General features: G+C 39.1%; 1 protein-coding gene across 1 annotated transcript in view; it reads left to right on the forward strand.

Moving 5' to 3' along the window:
- The window catches only part of LOC124789143 (facilitated trehalose transporter Tret1-like), a 167,620-nt gene extending 144,496 nt beyond the window's left edge, over positions 1–23,124 (forward strand). Inside the window, exons 6-8 of the mRNA XM_047256436.1 lie at positions 822–941; positions 5,878–5,983; positions 21,237–23,124. Of these exons, the coding sequence (XP_047112392.1) occupies positions 822–941; positions 5,878–5,983; positions 21,237–21,562 (552 nt within the window). The 3' untranslated portion in view covers positions 21,563–23,124. The remainder of the gene's footprint in view (positions 1–821; positions 942–5,877; positions 5,984–21,236) is intronic.
- The last annotated feature ends 1,485 nt before the right edge of the window (positions 23,125–24,609 follow it).

A 24,609-nucleotide genomic window follows, 5' to 3' on the forward strand; every position in this document is an offset into this window, starting at 1 on the left:
GTGATACATCCAGTACTCATCTATGGTGATTAGCCAGCTAAATAAGTCACTGCAATTTAATGCCAGCTACATTTCCACTGCTACCTTATTTCTGCAGGCTTTTTGAATGGATATGAGCAGTCAGAATCCATCAGGTGGTGACTTTTTCCACAGTTAAAAGTCTCATGGAAGATGTTGAAATTGGAGCAAAAACTGATTTTCACTTTCTTCAGTTGGGTTATGCCAGTCTTCAAGCATGAGGGTGTCAACATCTCCTGCACCTCCTGGTTCTTCAGAGGTATGGTCGACCATTTTGTTTTTCATTATTCTGGATTGTTTGATTACACTGGAAATATCTGACCCATGTAAACACTGCATTCTTGCCTTACATTTCCACTAACTCAGCATGAACTGTTGCAGTGTTGTTCCACTTGACATGCAGAAATTTATTACTGCATAACATTCCACTATTTCAGTAGGCTTCGCCATTTTGTTTTGGCTCCTCTAACAGCAGTGTGTTTCAGGTATTTCAATCAGAACCAGGATTGCAAACATGTATTTGCAAACAAATAAAAACTTAACTATGTGTATTTTTTGAGGTGATAATTAAAACTTCAAGACTACTAACTGAATATTATTATTTTAATGTACTGGCACATCCTACATTATACGTAATAACATATAGCGAGTATCTTCCATAAAACACACTGAATGCAAATAGTCCATTTAGCTACTGCCTGTGTTGACAAAATGACTGTGGGGGGGAGTCAGCTGGACAGACATGATGCAGTTTGCAAGGAGTGACAGCTCTCACTGATTGGTCTGACTGTGTGCTGTTCCAGGGGAACGCCATCATGGGCTTCGTGATGCTGCTGGCATCATTCGCCACTCCAGCACTGGCCGACCGTGTGGGCCGCAAGGTGCTGCTCGCTGTCTCTGCATTCGGCATGGCGTTCTCGGAGGTAAGGGGCATTCTGCCTGACTCCTTCATGTTTTACATTTCTATACAGATTACACCCAGCTGTATCCAAAAGCTTGGAATATGATATGGTTCATGAAACAACTACCAGACCACTGCACACACACACACACACACACACACACACACACACACACACACACACACACACAACATAATATTACTCTCAGCACCAAATACCAGTACGTCTGCATTTTTGAAATAATATAATCTTGACTCTCAGTAGGGATTCAGATTAACAATCACAGCTGTTAAAATGTTATTTCTTTAGTGCAAACCTTTTCTGAATCAAAAGTATCTGCTGAAGCTGATTCAGTAAACCACAAAATATTACTGGAGAAACTGTGATAATGCACTGTTCAGGCTTGGAAGACTTCCTCGATGAATCATACTTCATTAATAGTAAACAAATCATAAATTACAACAATGAAATGTCGAATTTCCTCAGTGTTACTCATGAGGTTGCCCAAGGATCAGTGTTTGGACAACAGTTATTTATAATATTTGTAAATGACTTGCCCTGTAACAAACCTTGGAAATCTGCACTTTATGCAGATGACATAACATTCATAATTTCTGAAAAGATATGAACAAAAATTTCTGGAAAAGATATGAACAAACTAAAACTACAGAACAAAGAGTACACTAAATTGTCAAATATGTAGATTAAAACTAATGAATTATCTGTCAGTTATAAGAAGATTGTGATCATTATTTTCAGAGTATCCAAAATTGATGCATATTGGCCATATATTTTCTTTAGCATTGAACCATTTAAAATTTCTTGGTTGAACAACTTTCCACAATGAATGCTCGAACTTGTTCTCTGATCTTCCGATTGTTTCTTGAATAAAACAATAACAACAATCAACAAACACTACTTTTAACATGAGCTAATATATTTCTCTTCAAATAAGCAGTTGATACCAGTACTTCTATCTTATCATCCATGTATTAACAACCAGCATCTGTGACAAAGTTACCGCATGACTATTTCCATATCATCCAACCAAATTAGTCCTTTTTTCTGCAGCAAACCTTTTTTATATTGTTGTTATGCAGTGTTGAGATGTTGGCACTCTTACACGGTGATGTGCTGCACTCACAAGAGAATCTATTGTTGCAACCAGCAGGCATTTCTTCTCAGTGCACACTTTTAGATTGCTGTGACCTCTGTCCCAAGCTGAAGACAGGCATTGTCTCCTAATACATTGTTTCATATGCATATAAAAACCTGACAAAATCTGAGCATTACATCTATCCTCTTTCCGCTTCAAGCATTATGTGACAAGAAGAACAACATACAGATACTCCCCTGAAGTAGTGGTGTGTATCATTACACTTCTTAATATAGGCCCACCTGGATTTGAATCATAAATTGGAACACTCATACAGAATATTTATCTAAAAAGTTGTCACATGATTTTTATCTCTTGAATAAACTATGTATTTGTTCCTGAAAAGCTATTGCTTAATTCCTTTTATGTTTTCTTCCATTGCCAACTATGAAATGAAATTCTTTTGAAGGATAATTCTTTGGGGATCATAAATTTTAATATGGTAGAAGAAGACCGTAAGGTGCATGCATGGAACTTCCAACACTAAGATATTTTGTAGGCATTATTCTAATCAGTTAAATATACCAGATGTCCCATATTTCTTCATATACAACATTATATTTTGCACATAGGAGAAAACTATAGTAGATTTAGCCTCATTGCACATTAATAATAGGTATACCTGCAACTAGACTTTAGAAACTACAGTGTAGTTTTGAATATCTAGGTATAAAGCTTTTTAATTCATAACTGTTATGGGTACCTAATTCCCCACTCCATGGCATCAGAAATAAAGTCCAAAATAGTTAATGCATAAAACTGTTTGTACTATCATTGAAAAAAATTATGCATTTTTCACATATAGTGTTTTATGACAAAAAAAAGTAAACCTCCCAAAGGCACTGTCAGATTTCATTGTAACTTCATACACTTACACACCATTGGTAGGTTTATTGGACTTGCAATTCACTGTGGCAGTTAGAATGGCCACCACAATGCATTTGTGTTGTTCATGTTTAGTGTTATTACCAACCCTGATGGCATATATAAGTCACATGAATGACATCAGCTATTGAGTGATCGCTGTGAATGGCACAAAGAGGCAATGTGCCTCATTGAGGGTCTCAATTCAGTCAGGTGGTCAAATCATGCAATATCTATATTTGTTGGGCATTCAGATGTGACAGTGACCCAATTTTGGACTGCGTGGAAACATGAGGGCAGGCATACTTATTGCCAAGCTTCTGATCAACCACTGTATTGTGCACCAAGCACATCATAACATCTTCATAGCTGTGCCTGCCAGCTGAGAACTAGTAATAGACTTCCTGTAACATTCTATGTCATCGTGCACTGTTGATTGGAGATTAGTAACAGCTGGATTAGGGAATTACCATTGCATGCATTATCTGCCATTAATGCAACAATGCAAATGGCTATGTTTGGAGTGATGCGATGAATGGGAAGTGTGGACTGCTGATGAATGACATCACACTGTATTCAGTTATGAATTTTGGTCCTCTACCACCCTGGATGACCATCATTGGCAAGTGTTGTGGCATCATGGGGATATGGAGAGAGGTCCTTTTCTTTTCAAATGTTTTGGAGGGGCACAGTGCGTTGCTCATGGTCTCATGGTGTGGTGGATTGGGTCATTACTGTGGGGTGACATTTGTATGCAGCAACAGAGTGATATAATAAATGTTTATTTTATTATTGTTTGATGAAACAGTGATATAGCTCATATAACATAAGTTTATTTTATCATTGTTTAATTAAACAAAGATTAAACTGTGATTTTGTTCATACATATTTACCCTGGTAACCTGAAGATAGCTATTCTTTACATGTGCACAAAGAACACCATGCACCTACTCGTGTTATAAAAAATGATGTGCATGCGCATTGGATATTAATGTTTTCTCTAATGTGTAAATACTCAGTGTAAAAGTTTGTTTCTAAAATTTTTTGCAATGAAATTCATTGAATGTAAATATTTAAATATACAAATAAATCTGTCAGATGCAGCCTTACTTGGGGGTACAATAGATACACCACAGCCATGCGCCAGTTCAAGTGGGGTGGTGCTGAGGGCCTAGTGCATATAGATCATTGAGCTAATTGTCAAAATTGCCAATTTGTACTCAAAGCTACTACACTACTAATTGTCTTTTACATGTAAACATGGATATCCAGTTTGTTTATTATGGGTAATAAGTTTCTAAATATTTGTGACTTCAGGTAACATTCTTTCTTGTTTAAGTACAGCATACTGGATACACATGCAGTTCCTTTTGTTATTACCCTTAGAACCTCAATAGTATAGGCTCACTTTACAGAGGACTAATTTTAATACCATCTATTGTAACATTATGTCTCTCTCTCACTCAACGTATCACAAATCAGTGTCAAAAAGTGCCATTACTCATCTCTCAACTCCACTCTCCTCCGTCCAGCTGTTTGAATTCACTTTTTGCCATATTCCACAATGATAATTACCAGCAAGTAATTCCTAGCATCTTTTTTTGTAGCTTAGCTTCATCCTTCTTGTACATTGTGCCTCCAACCAGTCCAATAGATGCCACTGCTCATCCCTTCACTCCACTGGCATTCAACAGACTCCATGCCTTGTTTCTCTGATTTTTACTTTTGTATTGTTTTCTCTGGGCATAGTACATAAATTAGATAATGCACACATATACAGAATTTGCACTCGTATAAAATTTACATGTTTATGCTAACATAGATAATATTAATTAAAAATAAAGAAAAAATGAGTAAAGAAAAATTACATCTCACTATCTCCCTTCTTTCTGTTCTCAAAAACACTTGGGAAGATAGCTTATAAGCAAATATTGATGCTTCTTATGTTCAGAATATCCTTTTAACAACAGTTCAGATTCACTTCCTTAAAGACTTCTCTACTAAGAATACAAAAATGATACAAGTACTCAGCTTTAGTTGAGCAAAACAAGAAAAATTACTCTGTTATCACTTTATATGATCTTGCAATGGTCTTTGTGTAAATCATAAAATTTTGCCAGTGAAATTGAAATGGTGTAGCATTAATGATCTTACCCTTGGATGTATGAAGTTGCATCTGAACAGTAGAAAACAGAACTTGATATTAGCAAATTATATGACAGGAATAAGATTTAACTCAAAGAGAGGAAATATTAAATATGGTGTGCCCATTTTTTTTTTTTTTTTTTTTTTTTTTTTTGCCTACACAAATGATTTAACTGGGAAATTGGATGACTCTTCAAATACTGCCATGTTTGCTGATGATGCAAGTATACTGATAAAAGGCCCCTACACATCCATACCAGACACAGCTGGTAGAATAGGGTGGTAGGCTTAAACCTGCTTCACAAACAACAACTTGATCCTAAATCTTATAAAGAATCATATTATGCTATTTCAAACATGTAAAGATCACTTTCAGATACTAAAAATCAACAGACATACTCTGAATGAGGTTTCATGCCATGAATGATGTTATTGTGCTTTCAGTTGGATAATAAACTTAGATCATTCAAACAATGTCTCAGCAGGCTCTAAACAACTCAGTGCACTCTGTTCCTGGCCTCTTGCTAACAAAAGATTCCTAGTAGGTCTGGCAGTGAGACACAGTGGCTGCTCAGCTATGGAGATGGACCATAGCACAACATAGCTATGATCATTTTTTGTTGAAACAGTCTCATTGGAATGCCTTGTGTTTGTGGTTGATGTACCTCCTACTGTGTGACTATTATCATTTGTGATCTGTAATCAAAAGTGTCTAAATGATTCAGTAGTAGTAATTGCAGTTAACAGCATGAGAGTGTCACAGATGGCTGAGAGGTGGCATGTATGTTGCAGGCACTGCTCGGGCTATACTGCTACAACAAGGAGGATCCCAACTGGCAGCAGTACAGCTGGCTGCCTGTCTTCTGCCTCATCCTCTACATCATTGTCTTCACAATTGGTAGGTGCACACCAACACATCTGTAATCTCTCAGCTAATCCAACCTACATTCAGGTCTTCCACTCAGCACCATAATTTCTTATTTCTGTTAAAAATACCTTTTGTTCATAACATTCATTGCTCAGCATGCATGCATGACAAGCAGGAAAACACCTAAGTAGGACACTGCATTTACGGTTGTAGCTACACATATTTATTGGAAAAATACCATTGCAATAAAGTAATTAAGCTGATAAACTGCAACTCTGTAGTATAACTGAGGAGGCCACAGCTCTTTTTTTTTTCAAAATATCAGATTTCTTTATAACTTACTTGATTAAATTTAGATGGCATAAGTGTGAACAGCATTATGCAGTGCAGTGACAGCTTATTGTTAATACAGCACTTAGATTAAGTCTCAATGATTTCCTCATTTTTTGTTGATGTATAGCTGACCCTGACAGTTCTCATTCTTAAAGGGATTATGGAACATGATGAACAAACAAACAAATGAATGAATGAATTCCATATAAGTATGATAAAAACTGTGCCAATGATTTATAGGATATGGAAGTAATTAATTAATTAAGAAAATACTGTCTCTGCTCTGCTGAAAAGAAGCCATGATATTCTCACCAACAAGTGAGTGTACATTGAAGTACATAGTGATAAAGGATTTCCATGCCATGATTCCTTACAGTTTCTGTAACAGCATTTGCTATGCATATCCACAGTGACCCTCCATCAATGATTTTCCATAAACTATGTAGATTATGTCTGCTATTCAAACAATGATATCTCAAAGTGCTAACAGGATATGTATGACTGTAAATTCTATAAGCCTAAAATTATAATGGGCAAACAAACAGCCATTTGAATAGTTTTCAGCAATAGATCAAGTAATGAGAAGGCCCTCAAGTATTGTGAGTTTCAGTGCTAACCACATATTGATTATATGGCTTCTATATTACTGTTGTGGGAATATTGATCCACAATAAAGTGCAGGCAATATTAGCTTCACACACCTTATTAACTTACGAGTAAAATAGGTATAACACACAATGTGGGTAGACTTTACAAGGAAACATAAGCTAATCAGGTGAGAAAAACAATGTCACACAGGAAATGTGAGCTAGACAACACAGATATTTCACACTTCCTTTTACAGTCTCAATCCTTAACTAACTGTGTTGCACACAGCCCCCCCCCCCCCCACCCCCTCCACCTGTAGAGAGTGGAAATCCTGGTACAAATGAATATTCATGCTGTATGCTCCTGCCAGCCTTCATATATACTTGTCGTAAAACAGGAAAAACTGGGGAAGTAGCCCATGGAGGCTGGTCCTCCAACAGTGTGGCCTTGTTAGCAGTTGTGTCAGTCAACGTAGGTGTCGGATGTGCATGATTGTATGGTGATGGTGCAGCATTGTGGGCCAGTGTATGATGCAACATAGGCATAACGTGATGATGAGCTGCTCAGCCCACAGAGTCATCAGCCTGGAGCAAATGTTTGATGGAAACCTGGGTGATTTTGCCATTCTTGTGTTCTCATAATAAAAGGGGAGGACCTTGAGGTCGGTAGTCCGGTTGTTGCTGTGGAAGCATGTAACAGTCTGTCTATGTATTCACTATGTGATGGGCCTTGCAACGGTGCAAAGAACCATCTCTTGGGTTGGAGCCTCAAATAGTCCTCATCTTTTATTTTATTTTCTCCACTTCTTCCAGGTGGCAGCTTGGATGATCTGAAAATGATCAGCAGTGCTGACATAGCAGGAACATGAAAACAGGTGTTTGGTAGCATGCCAGTCAGAGTCACATGTTGCTGCTTTGTTTCAGTCAAAGTTGACATGAGAGTGAAACATTTTAACTTCCATATGTTAGTCTGAACTGTCTTTACAGCAGTGGTACATACACCATTTTGATTGTGGAACACTGCATTGTCTTTAACTATGTTTTTTGTCATTTCCTGCAAGGCCATCACTTTTCCAAACAAGTTTCTGGCACTGTTCACTATGGTAAGGTAAGAAATTCATTTCTCAACAGTGCTTCTGTGTTGACAAACAAATTCATAGGCATCTACTTGGGCAATGCAGCACCCATAATAGAAGACAGTGTGCATGACGAACTTCAAAAAGAACTTGACATTATAAAAAAATATATAAAAACAATGGAAAATTTGGTACTAACCATACGGGAACTATCTGAATCGTCAAGGCAACAAGACCTCATTAATGCTAGCCATAAAATTTGTAGGTCTGCACAACCAAATGTACAAAGTGTAAACAGTACGACTGTAACTAGAAATATGAACGAACTGATCACTCAAAAAGACACAAGTGAATTAAACGCAAGAAAAGAAAGTGTTAACAGTGCATCTATGGATAAAAATATGAACAAACTATCCACACAAAAATATACAAGTGGATTAAACGGAGAAAAACACAAGGTAAATATTCGTAAAGAAAAAAAGGTAAACAACCACGTTATGCATAAGCAAGGATACGAGCAACAGACATATATTTTTGCAGATAGTCATGGGAGAGGAGTTACGGAAATTATGAGAAGAAATCACCCAGACCTTAATGTAACAGGCATCATCAAACTAGGCGCACCATTACGCGAAATTCTGAAAAACAGTGACAACATATTAACGACGGGTAACAGCTGCATCATAATAGGAGGCGCAAATGATGTTTACTGTAATGAAACTTGGCGTGCAACGAGAATCCTAAAGGAAACAATCAAAAGGATGCCTCGAGTGCATTTCTACATTGTTAACATCCCCAGGAGACACGATCTGATGGAAAACTCGTGCGTAAACATCGAGATTGTTACAGCAAACAGGTTATTTGAGAAAATATATCGAGGTTTCCAGAATACAACTTTTTTAGAGATAAACAGTGTTCACAGAGAGCACTTCACAAGACATGGTCTCCACATGAACGTAAAAGGGAAAAAGATTATTAGTGCCGAGATACTTAAATTTATTAATGAGTCATCTGTAATGGAAGTGTCTCCAATCCCAATTCCGCCAAAACAAGAGTTGTCTGTAACAGTGGAACCATCATTATCTGCAGTAGAGCTACAACAAACACCAGTAGCAGCAGCAAAGGCTCAGATATTCTCAGCAGCAGTGTCAGATAAACCAATAGCAGCAGAATCACCACAATCATCAGCAACAGCATCCAGAACAGCAGACCCCATAATACTACCTCAAGGCAATGAAAATGCATGTGAGGAAAATATACAAAGGTCATTAGCTGCAGCAGCTAACAAAGAAGGGCAGTCACCAAGTCGGGGAGCACAGGAGCCACCAGCAACAGCAACCACACAGAAGAGGTACCTGAGGCCTGGGAGATCAACAGCAGAAGCAGCTTCCAATCAAGACAGATGCCTGAGGACTAGGAGACCTGCTACACTAAGTGAGGATTTTTTATGGTACCGAGTAAGCAGAAAGAGAACATGGAAAAAGATGTAAGTAAAACTGTCCATCCTAAATACCAGTGTGACAATAGTGAGAGGAATATAAACACCGGACAAAGATACAATCCAGGTTTAATGACACAAACTGAAAAAAATCACTGCATAGTACCAGAAGCAAAGGGAGCAAGTGAAGTGCTTAGTATATTACAGAAAGGGTAACTATTACATTTAAAGCCAACTGTTAGTGAACCAACTCAGTACATTTTAAAGGAAGATAATCAGAGTGACCAGTTAAAAATACCACTAAGGCTCATGCACCTAAACATACAGTACCTTAGAAATAAGCTTAATATATTACAGGTTTTTGTAAATGAACAGTCACCTCGTATAGTAGTGCTAACTGAGCATGGATTAAAGTCTGATGAAATTATTTACTGTAAACTGGAGGGATACTCCTTAGCAAATAGTTATTGTAGACAGCAACATAAGGGTGGGGGTGTGGCAGTTTACATTAGTGAGAATCTTGAGTATAAGAAATTAAACTATCTAGACCAGTACAACAAAGAAGGTTTGATTGAAGTGACAGGCATCGAAGTCCACACCAAAGAGTGTAGAGAGGTTATGAGAAAACATAAAGTTATTGGGATTTATCATCCACCAAAGGCTGATGTAGTTAGCTTCATAGCCATATTTAGTAGAGTAGTGGGACGTTGTGGTCCCAGTGACCTAACTATACTTGGTGATTTGAATATTGAGGCAAAATCTTCCAGTTTGTGTAATATGAGGTTAATAGATACTCTTAACTCATATAATCTCGTAAATGTAGTAAATAGTGATACCAGGGTAACAAAGTCCACATCTAGCAGAATTGATTACGTTATACTATGTAAACATATTAAAGACAGTGTTAGGTGCTGGAATACGGATTTTCACTACTCTGACCACTACTCAGCTTGTAGAGTATGTAAACACAAGCATCCCAAAAATGACAAAAGTTACCGCAAATAAAAGAATCCTAAAAGAGGGTAACATCTTTGCCCTAAGAAATAAATTAGCTACAGAGGACTGCGATCTGGTTTACCAGACTGAAAGATCTGAAAACAAATGGGCCAAATTCTATGATACTATGCTAAGACACTTTGACAGATGCTGCCCTGTTAAAAAAAATACAAAGAGTGTTCACCCATAACCAAAGTGCAAAAACCAACAGACTGATACTTCCAGCAAATATGATAAAACTCAGGCAAAACATCCAGGACCTGGATGTGTTACACAAGTCAACAAACCTGCAGGTTTTTAAGGCGAAGCACAATGAAGCCAAGAAAATCTTTAAGAAAGAGCTTTCAAATCCAAGAAAACAGATATACAGCAGTGAAATAGCTCAGTCAGACAATATAGCCAAGACCTCATGGAGAATTGTAAATCAATATCGCAAACCCACACCAAAGCCAGAAACTGAAATTGTAAATATAAGACATGAAGGAAACACAATTAAAGATCCTAATAAAGTCTGCAATGTTTTCAATACATACTTTATATCTGCAGCTGTTAGTCCAGTTAATAGCACAATTGTGAGCAGTGAGGTAAAGCTCTGCCCCTTTGAAGAGCCACCTTTTGAATTCAAACAAGTAAGTGAAAAAGAAATAGGCAGGACAATAAATAACCTAAAGAATAGTCAAAATATCCACGGGTGTGCTGCCGGTCTATAGTGTCCAACGGGCACAATATTTCGGCGATCATACATGTCGCCATCATCAGGTGAACTGACGAACTGAGCTCCTGTGAACGTGCCAGCACGGAGATCCGTACGCTATGGCTGCTCAGAGGGAACTGGGTTCGGTCGCGGCGGCGGCCGATTTAAATACCCTCCGCCCGCGGCGCGCTCCCTCCGCCGTCCGCGCCCCGCGCCACGGTCGCGCGGTGGAACAGATTGCGACGGCGTCTGAGATGATGTCGGAGTGATGGCTCTGTCTGCCGTGATCGTCACAACTATACGTTTGCTTGATTTACTCTTGATTAACCCGATCGCTGGTTCCCAAGCCTTGCTAAGATTATAGCCACAGTCACGGTTTATGAGGTCGTCATTGGTGCGAATTTCGATGGCCTCTCTAACAACGCTGTCCCAGTATCTCGACGTCTGTACCAGAATCCTCGTGCGGTCATATTCCATGGCGTGATTTTCCGACAAACAATGTTCAGCGACCGCCGACTTGCTCGGATACATCAGACGAGTGTGCCTCTGGTGTTCACGGCATCGATCCTCGACGGTACGCATCGTCTGACCAATATACGACTTGCCACATTGACACGGAATCTGGTACACGCCGGCCTTCCTCAAACCGAGGTCATCTTTGGCGCTCCCCACCAGTGCACGAGTTTTATTTGGAGGACAAAACACAGTTCCGACCCGGTGTTTCTTCAGAATGCGAGCGATTTTCCCCGAGAGTGCGCCTGTGTATGGAATAAATGCAGTGCCTACCTCCTCCCTCGTGACTTCATCCATCTCAAGAGGTTGTGCTGCAGTGGTTGGGCGGAGAGCACGTTGAATCTGCCACTCTGAGTACCCATTTTTTCGAAATACAGTTCTCAGATGTTCCAATTCCTGGGGTAGACTCTCTGCGTCAGAGATAGTGCGTGCCCTATGTACTAGAGTTTTAAGTACCCCATTCCTCTGTGAAGGGTGGTGGCAGCTGTCTGCGTGCAAATACAGATCAGTGTGCGTAGTCTTCCGATACACCCCATGACCTAGGGTGCCGTCAGCCCTTCTCTTGACCAAGACGTCAAGGAAAGGTAATTTACCCTCCGTTTCAGTCTCCATAGTGAATTTGATGTTGGGGTGTATGGAGTTTAGATGTGTAAGGAAGTCAAGGAGTTTATCCATACCATGTGGCCAGATGACGAACGTGTTGTCCACGTAACGGAAAAAGCAAGTAGGTTTCCATACGGATGACGACAGGGCTTCCTCCTCGAAGTTCTCCATGTACAAATTCGCTACCACCGGTGAGAGTGGGCTACCCATGGCGACTCCCTCCGTTTGTTCGTAGTATTCTCCATTAAAAAGAAAATACGTGGAAGTCAAGACATGCCTAAAAAGTTCAGTGGTCTTCTCGTCAAACTTCTGACTAATCAATTCTAGTGACTCTCGCAGGGGTACCCTCATAAACAAGGAAACGACGTCAAAACTCACCATGATATCTGACTCATCCAACCTGAAGCTGTCAAGGCGTTTAACAAAATCCACGGAATTACGGATGTGATGAGGGCATTTACCCACATAAGGACTTAATATTCCCGTCAGGTATTTGGCCAACAAATATGTAGGTGCCCTGATGTTGCTGACAATGGGGCATAATGGTATCCCCTCTTTGTGAACCTTCGGGAGTCCATATAGTCTAGGCGGTACCGGACCTTGGGGTAACAATTTCTTAGCGTCACCCTCCGGTAAATCTGCGTCCTTGAGAAGCGCCCTTGTCTTGTTCTCCACCTTCTTTGTAGGCTCAACGCTGATCTTCCGGTAGGAATCGTCATTTAGCAGGCTCTGCATCTTATCAGTGTAGTCCTTATGGGAGACAACAACTGTAGCATTGCCTTTGTCAGCCGGTAAGACAACAATTTCAGAGCGCTCCCTCAAATCACGAATGGCCGCTCTCTCTTTACTGCTGATATTTGACTTCATCGGCTTGGATTTCGTCAACGCACGACAAGTTTCACTACGTATTTCCTTGGCTGATTCTGGCGGAAGTCGAGCTGCAACCTGTTCAACAGCACTAACAATTTCTGCGACTGGAGTGAACTTGGGGGTGGGAGCGAAGTTGACACCTTTCTGCAAAACCGAGACTGCATCATCACTCAAGACCATGCCACTCAAATTGATGACAGTCTTGCACGGAACCTGCAGAGATGGTTTGTCAAGGAGACGTGAGAACTTAGCTGTTTGACGTCCCGTAGCCTTCTTATGGGCGGAATCAGCTGACACCCAGGTGACACCATCAATCCAATCCCAGGAACAAAAAGTAAACTTACTAGCCAGTTGCAAATGTAGTTTGAGTAATTCCTGCGAGATAAACTCAAGGTTCCGGCGGGTGGTTTGTCAAGGAGACGTGAGAACTTAGCTGTTTGACGTCCCGTAGCCTTCTTATGGGCGGAATCAGCTGACACCCAGGTGACACCATCAATCCAATCCCAGGAACAAAAAGTAAACTTACTAGCCAGTTGCAAATGTAGTTTGAGTAATTCCTGCGAGATAAACTCAAGGTTCCGGCGGGTGAATTGCACTCTCTCACGTACCAATGCGAGGCTGGCTCGTTTCTTGATTCTCTTAGCTGCTGCAGAATCGATGTGATGCAAAACCTTAGCAAAATTTGGAACAACATTCTCGGAACGACATCTCTTTAGAAAGGCAAGAGTACTTAGCAAACGACATCTACGGTGGCGCAACTTTTCAAATTTCTTCATGCTGCGATACATCTCCTCCCCGTAAAGGTGTATGATGTGATTCTTGAGTTTCTCCCGGCGTATTTGATAGTCAAAATATCCACGGGTGTGCTGCCGGTCTATAGTGTCCAACGGGCACAATATTTCGGCGATCATACATGCCGCCGCCGCGACCGAACCCAGTTCCCTCTGAGCAGCCATAGCGTACGGATCTCCGTGCCGGCACGTTCACAGGAGCTCAGTCCGTCAGTTCACCTGATGATGGCGACATGTATGATCGCCGAAATATTGTGCCCATTGGACACTATAGACCGGCAGCACACCCGTGGATATTTTGACTATCAAATACGCCGGGAGAAACTCAAGAATCACAAACCTAAAGAATAAGTACTCATCTGGATGGGATGGTTTGAGTAGTATTGTGATTAAAAAATGTAATAAGGAATTAGTTAAAATAATCACCCACCTGATAAACTGCAGTATTAGAGAACATACATTTCTAAATGTATTGAAATGGAGCACAGTTAAACCAGTGCATAAAAAAGGATCCAAGGAAGAGGTTTCAAATTTCAGGCCCATATCATTAATACCTGTCTTCAGCAAAGTATTTGAAGTTGTGCTGCTGACACAACTTGGTGACTATTTCTTGAAAAATAAGTTCCTAACAGACACACAACATGGATTCCGAAAGGATCATAGTACTATCACAGCAATTACAGAATTTCTTCACAAAATGTATGGTGCCCTTGATCAAGGAATGCAAACAGCTGGCATATTTCTAGACCTCACTAAAGCCTTTGACTCGGTAAACCATGAGTTACTTTCAAGTAAACTTGAGTCATACAATGTAAATGCTGCATCCATGCAATTGCTGGATACATATTTATTTAACCACAAGCAGTGTACAAAGCTGACTGACAAAATCAATAATCAGATCATTAATTTCCAGTCCAAATATGAGACAGTCACGCAAGGTGTACCCCAGGGCTCAATTTTGGACCCTTTCCTTTTCCTAGTGTACATAAATGATATAGAGCAACCTTTCAACTCCCAATTGGTAACCTATGCAGACGATACCTCACTGTTATTTCTTGGTAAACAAAATGATGAGTTAACGTTGGTAGCAACTGAGGGCCTACGTCAAATAACTACTTATTTCCAAGATCAAGGTTTGAAAGTTAATATCAGTAAAACTCAGTTATTGCCATTTAAACTTACAAACTCACACCAAACCTCTATCAGTGACATAGGTGGAATTGAAGTAGTGGACACAGAAGGCTGCAGATTTCTAGGTATTCACCTAGATGAAAATCTAAGATGGGTAAACCATATCAAATTTGTATGCAGTAAAATCAGCAGTTCATTACATCTAATCAGCCAGTTATCAAAAGTAGTCCCACATCAGACATTAAAAACCATTTATTATGGAACCATTTTTGCACAGATTAATTACGGGATAGAGATATGGGGTTGTGCTGCCGACATACATATGAACAGAATATTAACCCTACAGAAAAGAGCAATCAGAATTATCCATGGATTAGGGTATAGAGATTCATGCAGGGAAATCTTTGTTCATCATAAATACCTCACAGTCTACTCACTGTATCTTTACAAATTAATTATATGTTTTGTGACACATCAAAACAAAGCAACAAAGTGCTCTGATATGCATGCCTATAATACAAGAAATAAAGACTGCTACTACAGACAAAGAACAAAATTAAAAACAACAGACCATAGTCCATGCATTAGTGGTCAAATATGGTACAACAGCTTACCGAGCTCTATAAGGTGCCACAAAGGGAACTTATTCAAAGTGAAACTGAAATATTTCTTGATTGACAAGTGTTTAATCTGAATATTTGTAATAGGTACGATCTAACACCCAATATTGTGCCTTATTAGGTACAATGGTACATTTGTATCATGTATATGTAATCACATATGTATATATGACTGTACTAAACTTGTAAAAAAATGCTATGACGTTTGCAAAAGACACCAGTTGGTGTCTCCATGCAAAAAAAAATACAATAAATACATAAATAAACAACAGATTTTTCAGTTCATGGGGAATGCTTGAACAGCTTATATGTCTGTAAACAGTCTCACCATTTAAATGGAACTGAGCTTTCCATGTGGTCATATCAAAGTGAAACTGGTGTAGAAAATTCGCCACAAGAATAGGTTCAGTGACACAGATAATCATGAAGATACACTACAATTTCTTTGTGAAAGCAAAACTTTTTCACCTCACTGTGTTGTCCAAAAGTAGGTATCTTAGAGTTGATCACAGCAGTGAGCCAGCAGGCAACAGGAGATCATACTTCAGGTTTCACCTGTGGAACACTAACATCCAACCCCAATTTGATTGAATATGTTCAGGAGACACAACTGTATTGTATGTATAAGTGACATGGTATATCAACTTTGTGAACTGTGAACTGTTGAACTGACAAATCAGGAGGAGTCACATTTCTGATAGTAGAAAGGGCTCTACCATCTTGAGAATAATTGTCATAACCCAACACCACATAATGTGAAATTGATGATCCTTTAGTTGCTGTAATGGTGGAATGTAGGCATTCTACATTAGAGCAACCATTCACACCTACATCTTCTTGTCAGTAGTTGCATGCAGGGGTGCATTTTCTAGGCAGCTGTGCAAAGCAGGAATGATAACACTGTCTTAAGTGCTGACTGATGTCATCGAGAGCATTGCGTTGTCCCCCTAATGGCATCTGCCTTCACTACACTCACAACACAATATCCAGTTTGTACAGCCCAATTTCAGTTCTCATATCTGGTCAGCAATAAGTAACTGCGAGTCTAAATTTGTGGTGTTACATGAAACACAGTACTTTTCACTGAAAAAGGTAACTGCTTAAACCATACATGTTATAGCATTGCCTCAGACATTTCAGATTCCACCCCCAGGAATTGAAGATGATGCCAGAACGCATTTGCCAGTAGCTTCACTTGTCAAACCTGTTTATTTGAAGTTCTGTCAGTTTGCCTCTCAATCAAGCACATTGCCTTTAAGGCACATGTATTTGCACAGTAATGACATGACACATTGTACACCATGTCAGCCAATAACAACAAGATTTGAGTGTCTAAACCAATTCAGGTCAGGACAATCATTGATTGTCATCAGTAATACCACTGACATCAAATGAGAGTTCCAGAAGCCAGAACTGTAGGTCCAGTTGATGTGGCATGTATGGCAAAGTGATGAATTTTCCTCATGGCATGGAAAACATGATGCAGCTTCTTGGTCAGTTGTCTGTGAGCTGCAAATCACGTGAATTGCCAGGTACTTGTCCAAAATTTATTGCTATTGGTGGAATGGTAGTCATTTCCTCTGAGTTAACAAACAGCTGTCCTGGTGGGATGGTATGCATGATGGTATTCCATGTTTGAAGTGTTTGTCATCTGCCATTACCTTTATTGTAATCACCATTTGTGGGAATGTTGATCCACTATAAAGTGGAAACAATTATAACTACACACACTTTATTGATTAACTTTAAGAATACATACAACACACAATAAGGAAGCTCGTTATCTGGAACATAAGTGTGCTGGTGGGAAAAACAATCCTGAAAATAATATGAGTTCAACTATAGAAATTTTCCACACTTCCATTTTCAGCCTTAGTCTTGGCCCACTGTGTCACTACACTGTCTCCATTTTGGATTATCACATAGATACATGGCAGGTATAATGGTGCAAGCGTCATGATCTACCTAGAAAACTGCTAATTTAGAACACATCCATAGGATGTCCTATGCCTAAAAAGTAGTAGAGGACTAAGTTATAACCTTCATTTAGAATATGATTTCATTTATAATTTTACAAAGCAATCCTCCACTAAATACTGCCTTTGTCATGTCTTGCTATGCAGTGCTACTTTACTAAATTGTCTGTAGCTGTATTACTTTGCTGAGTAACAAATAGGCACCAGAAGACTTGAGGTGTCTTTCTGATTTTCTTTCTGACAGAAAAATATTTTATTGACACTACATAATACTAATCCTTTCTTTCGCCCTTTCTAATGTTATTTAAAATTTTAAACTGTAGACTGATGACCCTTCAACGCAGTTTTTTTGTTATCGTGTTATAAAAAGCTTACAAAGACCAAGTTACCGTAGTGAAATGTAAGCGTCTAGCTAGTCTTGAAAATTAACAAAAAAGAATGAAGTGCATTCATCTGTTGAAAGTTTTGAGACAGTAATGCAAATTCCTTATTTTTCAAAATTTTAATATTTTCTCAAAATTACACATGCATCCTCTCAAATGAGTTAAAAAAATTTTGTATGAAATGAGTAGTCAGGAAATTTGTTCCAGAACTTTTCACAGACAGATACAGTAACTTTTAATGGTCCAATAAAATCACATGACTTTTGAGAGAGCACCAGAGGATTTAAGTTGTTTCAGAAGTACCCAAATTTCGTTTCATGAAGGAATGCTCATGTTTTAGTTTTCTGGTGGCCAAGCAGATTGTAGTTGTATACCAGCCCACCACTCACATTGTAACTGGCTGCTTCTTTTATATTCAAAAACATACTTCATCACATCATTCTGCACTTACTGTCCCACCTTCATGTGTGATTTAGTAGACTTTTTTTGTAGGAGGCAACTCACTTTATTAATTTAACATATGTACCTAAACTGCTCAAGAAAACAGGGCATCTTTTTATAGAGCGCTGCCATGACTGCTTATACATTTCAGGCACTACCCACAGGCAAACTGAGGATCTAACAAAGCACCTCAGTTCTTAAAGAGCCTGATTAGGAAACCAAAAGTGAATGTTGTCTAGTCCTTTTGGGCTTTCACCCATCTTCAGTTAGCATGATACGTATCTGAATCTTCAGTCTGCAGTCACAAAATCAACAGCAAACTGCTTGCTGCAGTTGGCCTGTGCAAAATCAACACTTCATGAGTCATATATTTATGGTGTGTTGCTGGTTAGGTGTATTTATTTTCAACTCTGCTATTTGTTATACAAAAGGAGTTCTAAGAGCTTAGAGCATAAAAGAGATGTAGATAGAAGGTAACGGGGAGGGTTGGAGAGGAGGGGGAAGAGAGGAAGAGGGAGACAGAGAAGGATACAGAGAGGGGAAAGAGATGGGGATACACATGGAAAGGGGAAAGAGGGAAGAAAGAGAGAGAGAGGGGAGAGGGAGCGAGAGAGAGAGAAAGAGAGAGAGAGAGAGAGAGAGAGAGAGAGAGAGAGAATGGCTGTGTGAGTTGAGGGGAGGGAGAGGAAGAATCGTGGAAGAGGGCACTGCATGACCTTGAGAGGGAAGGAGTGGTGTGGACAGTGACATAAGAGAAAATGGAAAAGGTAAGGTACGACAGTGAGAAACAGGTTAGCACAGGTTTAGGTTCAAGGGATTGCGAGAACACAGGATATTCTGAGGAGACAGTTGCCATCTGTATAGTTCAGAGAAACTTGTGCAGCTATAGAGCATCCTAATGGCATACATAGTGAAGCAGAATTTAAAAATCTTTTGTGTTGTGGTCCACAGCATGTTTGGCAACTGGGTGGTCAACCTTGTCGTTTGCTACAGTTTGGTGGTGGCCTTTCATGCACGTAAACAGTTAGGTACCTATAAGGCTCACATAGAATGCTGCACAGTAATTACAGGATAGCTGTTGTATAACATGGCTGCTTCCACATATGTCCCTGCCTTTCACTGGTAGGAATTGCATGTGACTGGACTGTGGTAGGAGGTAGTATGTGAGTGCTTGAGACAGAACTTGGACCTGTGTCATTCACAAAGGAATGACCTGTGGAGTGCAGAATTGTGAGCTGGAATAGGGCAGACAAAGATATTTTTTAGGTTGGGTGGATGGTGAAACACTATTTTGCATTATGTGGATAGAATTTTGAATAGTATATAAATCATCTAAGTACACAATAGGCCTTGGATGTAGGATTGGAGGTTATGGACAATAGATTGGAAGTGATGGTCAACAAAGACAGATGTTCAGTGTGTGGGAACATTGTATCCAACTAAAATGGTATAACCAATATGTAGACCTGGGGGGTTGGGTTTTTGGAATTTGGCATGTAGGTACAAAGCAGGAGTGTGGAGGGTTATGGATGTGAAAAGGGAAATGGATTCACATGTCTGGCTTTGGGATGGACCTAAGACCTTCAGGAGCTGGTGGCAGTCATGTTGGACTTCTGGGATGGGATTGTGGTCATAATGTGTTGGAAAGTTGGTGGAGACCCTAAGCCACATATTCATTATGATTCATGACCATGATGGTGGAGAATTTATTGCAGGCAGAATGATAAGGTCTGGATTGGTTTTCAGGTTACGAATACCTGTGCACTGTGTAGGAGTCATGTTGGATTCACTGGGGGGGGGGGGGATTTAGGAAAGCAGCTTGAAGCCAGGTTAGAAGCAAGGAATTCTTGAAAAATTACCAGGGAATGACCAGACAGGAGGGGTGAAATATCACAGTTGGAGGGAAATTCTGTGCTGGGTCTTGATTGGCTGCTGTTGGCCCAGTGCATAGCAATGAAATGTTTCCACAGCAGAAAAAAATAATGGTAAGCAGGTCCTTTACAAATACAGCATGGCTGAAATAGGTTTTGGGCTAAAGATGAGGCCTTTAGAAGGTACTGAAACTTCTGCAGTGGTTAGAGTTTTGGTAGAAAGGTTACAACAATATTATGGAACACGTGTTCAGGAGCACTGTGTTTCATGGAGGGGAGAGGAAGTATATGAGGATATGGAAGGCAGTGTGTATCAGCAAGGAATGGTTTGGGAATTCTGAGGGAATGGCAATGGAGAGGGGTGGCATGGGGGGGGGGGGGGGGGGGGTATTATTAATATCTGTCTTACTACAGACACAAGCACTGTGTTCCAGATAATGAAGTTCTGCCGAAATCTAGACATTCAAGAGCAATTCTGTTATATTTGAATATATTATGCCAATGAAACATCAAAAACATTGAAGAAGAAGCCCTAACTGTAAACTGCAATTACTTACTATGTTTTTAAATCTTTTATGTTGCTATGTTTCATCCAGATCTTTTTTCTTCTCTTTATTTGCTTTTTTTCCCTCTTCCACCTTTCTTATGTTTGTTTTTTTCATTTTCAGTTCATGAACTTTTTTAGTTAAGTACTCATGTCTGACTCATTGATCTTTTCTATCAGACAGTTTTAAAAATTATGGAAACTATTTTTTATTCATTACGTTTTGCTTACCATCTGTGCTTACAGGAAGTTTCTAATTCTGAAATTGATTAGAAATCACACATTTCTTAATATTTTTAATATTTCTGTAATTAACTATTCTAAAATTTCGTCTGTAGCCTTTGCCATATTATTAAAAATTCGATAATATCTTGTGAATCATTTATCACAGTGAAAGAAATGTGTTTGTTTTGTAGGATTTGGACCACTCCCATGGACCGTGATGGCAGAAATGCTTCCACCAGGAGTGAAGAGTGGTGCATCGGCTCTCACTGTGTCACTGTGCTGGGTGCTTGGCTTTCTGGTGACTCGCTTCCTTACAGACATGCTCAACGCGCTTGGTGTTGAGGGCACCTTCTGGCTGTTTGCTGCTTGCTCACTGATTGCAGGCTTCTTTATTGTCTTTCTTCTACCAGAAACAAAGGGCAAGTCACTGCAAGAGATACAGCAGCTTTTAGAGGGCAAGAACACCTGCAAAGAGGACCCGGGTGGCTCCCACGAGATGACCACTGTCAAGGTGTGAGCACCGCCACCCTCAAGTCTTGGGAGGCCCCTTCACATCACCATGGGCCACCTGTTAATAAAGAGCCTGCAGGCATCTACCGCCCTCTGACTGCCTGCTGTACATGGGGCACTTTGTCTCTCCGAAGCAAACAGCTTCATCCCAAAGCTTCATCAGATGCAAATGATCAGCCAGGGACAGTAAATGTTTTTGAAGGCTGTGTGCCCTTTTTCTTTCATCCAAAACTCACCAGTTGCATTTTATAAACCTATAATGATACACTCTTTTAGAAACAGAACTGGTGTTTGAGAGAAGACTAGATCAACATTCCATTTTTAGTTTTTTTTTCTTTTACCATATCTGGTTACTGTTTCTTGGTTGCATGCCACAGCTCATTTATGACATATGCAATCAGCAATGATTTCACATGCAAGAAAAGTACTTGAATTATTTAAAAAAATGTGTAAGAGTAGAGTCAATGTGGAGCAAAAGGCATAGCTATACAAATTGCTATAGTTGACATTTGCAATCAAAAAGGTGTATACATACTTTTTGGCAAGGTTCTATGTAATGAATAGCATGCAGTTAACAAGATAGTCTTTTGTACATTCATTTTGTGTAAACACTGCAGATTTTCAGTTCTGCATATGTTTACAGATACAAATAATGCAAGCTAGGCCTGCATTGTATAGTTTTCCATGAACTAATCAGTACTTTCTGTTTCCTATGGTGAAGACTGCATGAATGCAACATTTGTACTTATTAGTACAAAATGAGTAATATTCCATAAGAATCAAAACAGTTGAATTGTATGCAATTCATTCAATAACTGTGATGAGGTAAAATGTATCAAAGAGTGAAACTTATGAGGAACATTCTTCTTCCATTAAAAATAAAAGTTCCTTGTTCATAGTCATATGCAGGGCTTTCAGATCAGTTTAGTGTCAATTCTAGCAATTTTAGTCATATTTTGTATTTGCGTATGCAGAAAATGTGTATAAAAGTGCTTGAAATATTTGGTGCACTGGCCAAAATAACACTGTTGACTGCCTGCTGTGCAGGTTTTGTGTTTCAGGGCCAATGTTACAAAACATTTTGTCATAATGATCCACTCACCCAGTTCGTTTTGTGATACTTCATTTGGGTGTACGGCACATCTTTATTTATGAGTTAGAGCAGTATTTTCTTATTGAATAGATTTTTACATATGATATATCTATCTGCATTTGTACATAGTAATTTTTATAGTATCCAATAATATAAAAAAGTATAATACTGAACTTTCTGGAGATGAAATAAAGATTGTCGTTCCTGTTCTAATCTGTAGCTTTAAACAACTGTTTTAAAATGTTATTTAAATATACATATATATTCTGTTTTGTAAAAAAATGGATTAATGTATATCAGAAGGCCTCCAGTGTGAAAACAAACCAACACTATTTGGGTAATTACTGGAAACATTACATATTAAAATATTTTAACAAGGAAGATGCATTCTCAACTCACTTAAGCTTCATTCCAACTTGAAAGTATCTCGCATCCTGTTGATTTGAAGGGGAACAGGCTTAGCATGTATTGCATCCTCTCATCCCTGTTGATTTTCAGCAAGCTACATCAATCATGTACTATGTAGAATGCATGCTCACTAACAGTTCTGTGTGTTTCTGGTCTGGAGAGATGATTGCCCCCTTGCTCTACAATTGCAGGAATGCTAACACATGTTTTATGGACACCTTAGAAAAGAAATTAAATTTTCTGCCTTAATTAAGGAGTTGCAATTTTTCTCTGAGTTGAAGCACACAATATGTCGGGTCACCAGAATGTTCGCTGTATTGGATACATAAATATGGCTAACATTACAAAACAATATTAAGTGCCACATATATGTAAAATAAGTAGAAGACCTGAACTTATTGAGCGATTTATCAATAACTCCAGTCCACCTTTTAAGGAAACAGATACAAGGCACTACTATTATCTTTTAGTAAGCATTGCTTCAGTGGCTAGAGCCCTTATCAGGTGAGCTTGATGGGATATATTGGAGGGATTCAAACATGCTCTACTGGGAACTTAACTAATAGCCATAACCTTATGAAAGTACAAAACAGATATTCAGAGAACTTAAATGGGTTTTTTTGAAAGAAGGGTGTTGTTCTTACCAAACCTTGTGGTAAAATTTAAATAATCAGTTTTGAAAGTAGACTTTGTATAATTCTGTTGCCTTTATTATACAGGGTGCATCAAAAAAATCCTGAAATTTGGCACATCTATATTTCTGAAACTAGTAAACACATACAATGAATTTTAGTTTTTGATGAATGGGAAACTCAAAAAGTTTTTTTCATACCTTTTCTTAGGTGTTCAATATGCACCCTTTGACATGCATGCCTTATGTCATTGCGGTATTTAAATTGTCCCCACACTGCACCAAGCATGTCTCAAGTTACAACTTCCATAGCTGCTGTTAAGCAATGTCTCAGTTCATTAATTGTTGTTGGTGACAAAGGCACATAAACAGAGTCTTTTATAGACATCCACAATAAATTATCACATACAGTCAAGTCCAGTGACCATTGAGGCCAGTAATGTAAGGCTGAATCATTTGGTCCAGTGTGACCGATCTATCATTCAGTAACTCTTTGATTTAAAAATTCTCACACTTCCAGATGCCAGAGTGGCAGTGCCTCGTCCTGTTGGTAAGTAAAACCATTTGAATCAGTCTCCAACTGTGGTAAAAAAAATTCTCAAGCAAATTGAGATATATGCTTCCTGTAACAGTGATCTCGACAAAGACAAGTAGACCATACACCTTTTCTCGTGAAACTGCACGAAGCACAGTAAAATTTGGAGAGTACCTCTCACGTTGCACAACTTCATGTGGTTGATCCATAATCTCATATTCCCACATTGTGATGGTTCAACTTTCCATTTAAGTGGAGTGTTGTCACTAAACACTAAGTGTGGAAGGAAACTATCATCCTACATTTTGCCAAGAACAAAATTACAGAACTCCATACATTGTTATTTGTCACCTTCATGAGGTGCTTTCAGTAACTGAATTTTGTATG

This window comes from Schistocerca piceifrons, chromosome 3 (assembly GCF_021461385.2).
Source record: "Schistocerca piceifrons isolate TAMUIC-IGC-003096 chromosome 3, iqSchPice1.1, whole genome shotgun sequence".
Taxonomy (NCBI): domain Eukaryota; kingdom Metazoa; phylum Arthropoda; class Insecta; order Orthoptera; family Acrididae; genus Schistocerca; species Schistocerca piceifrons.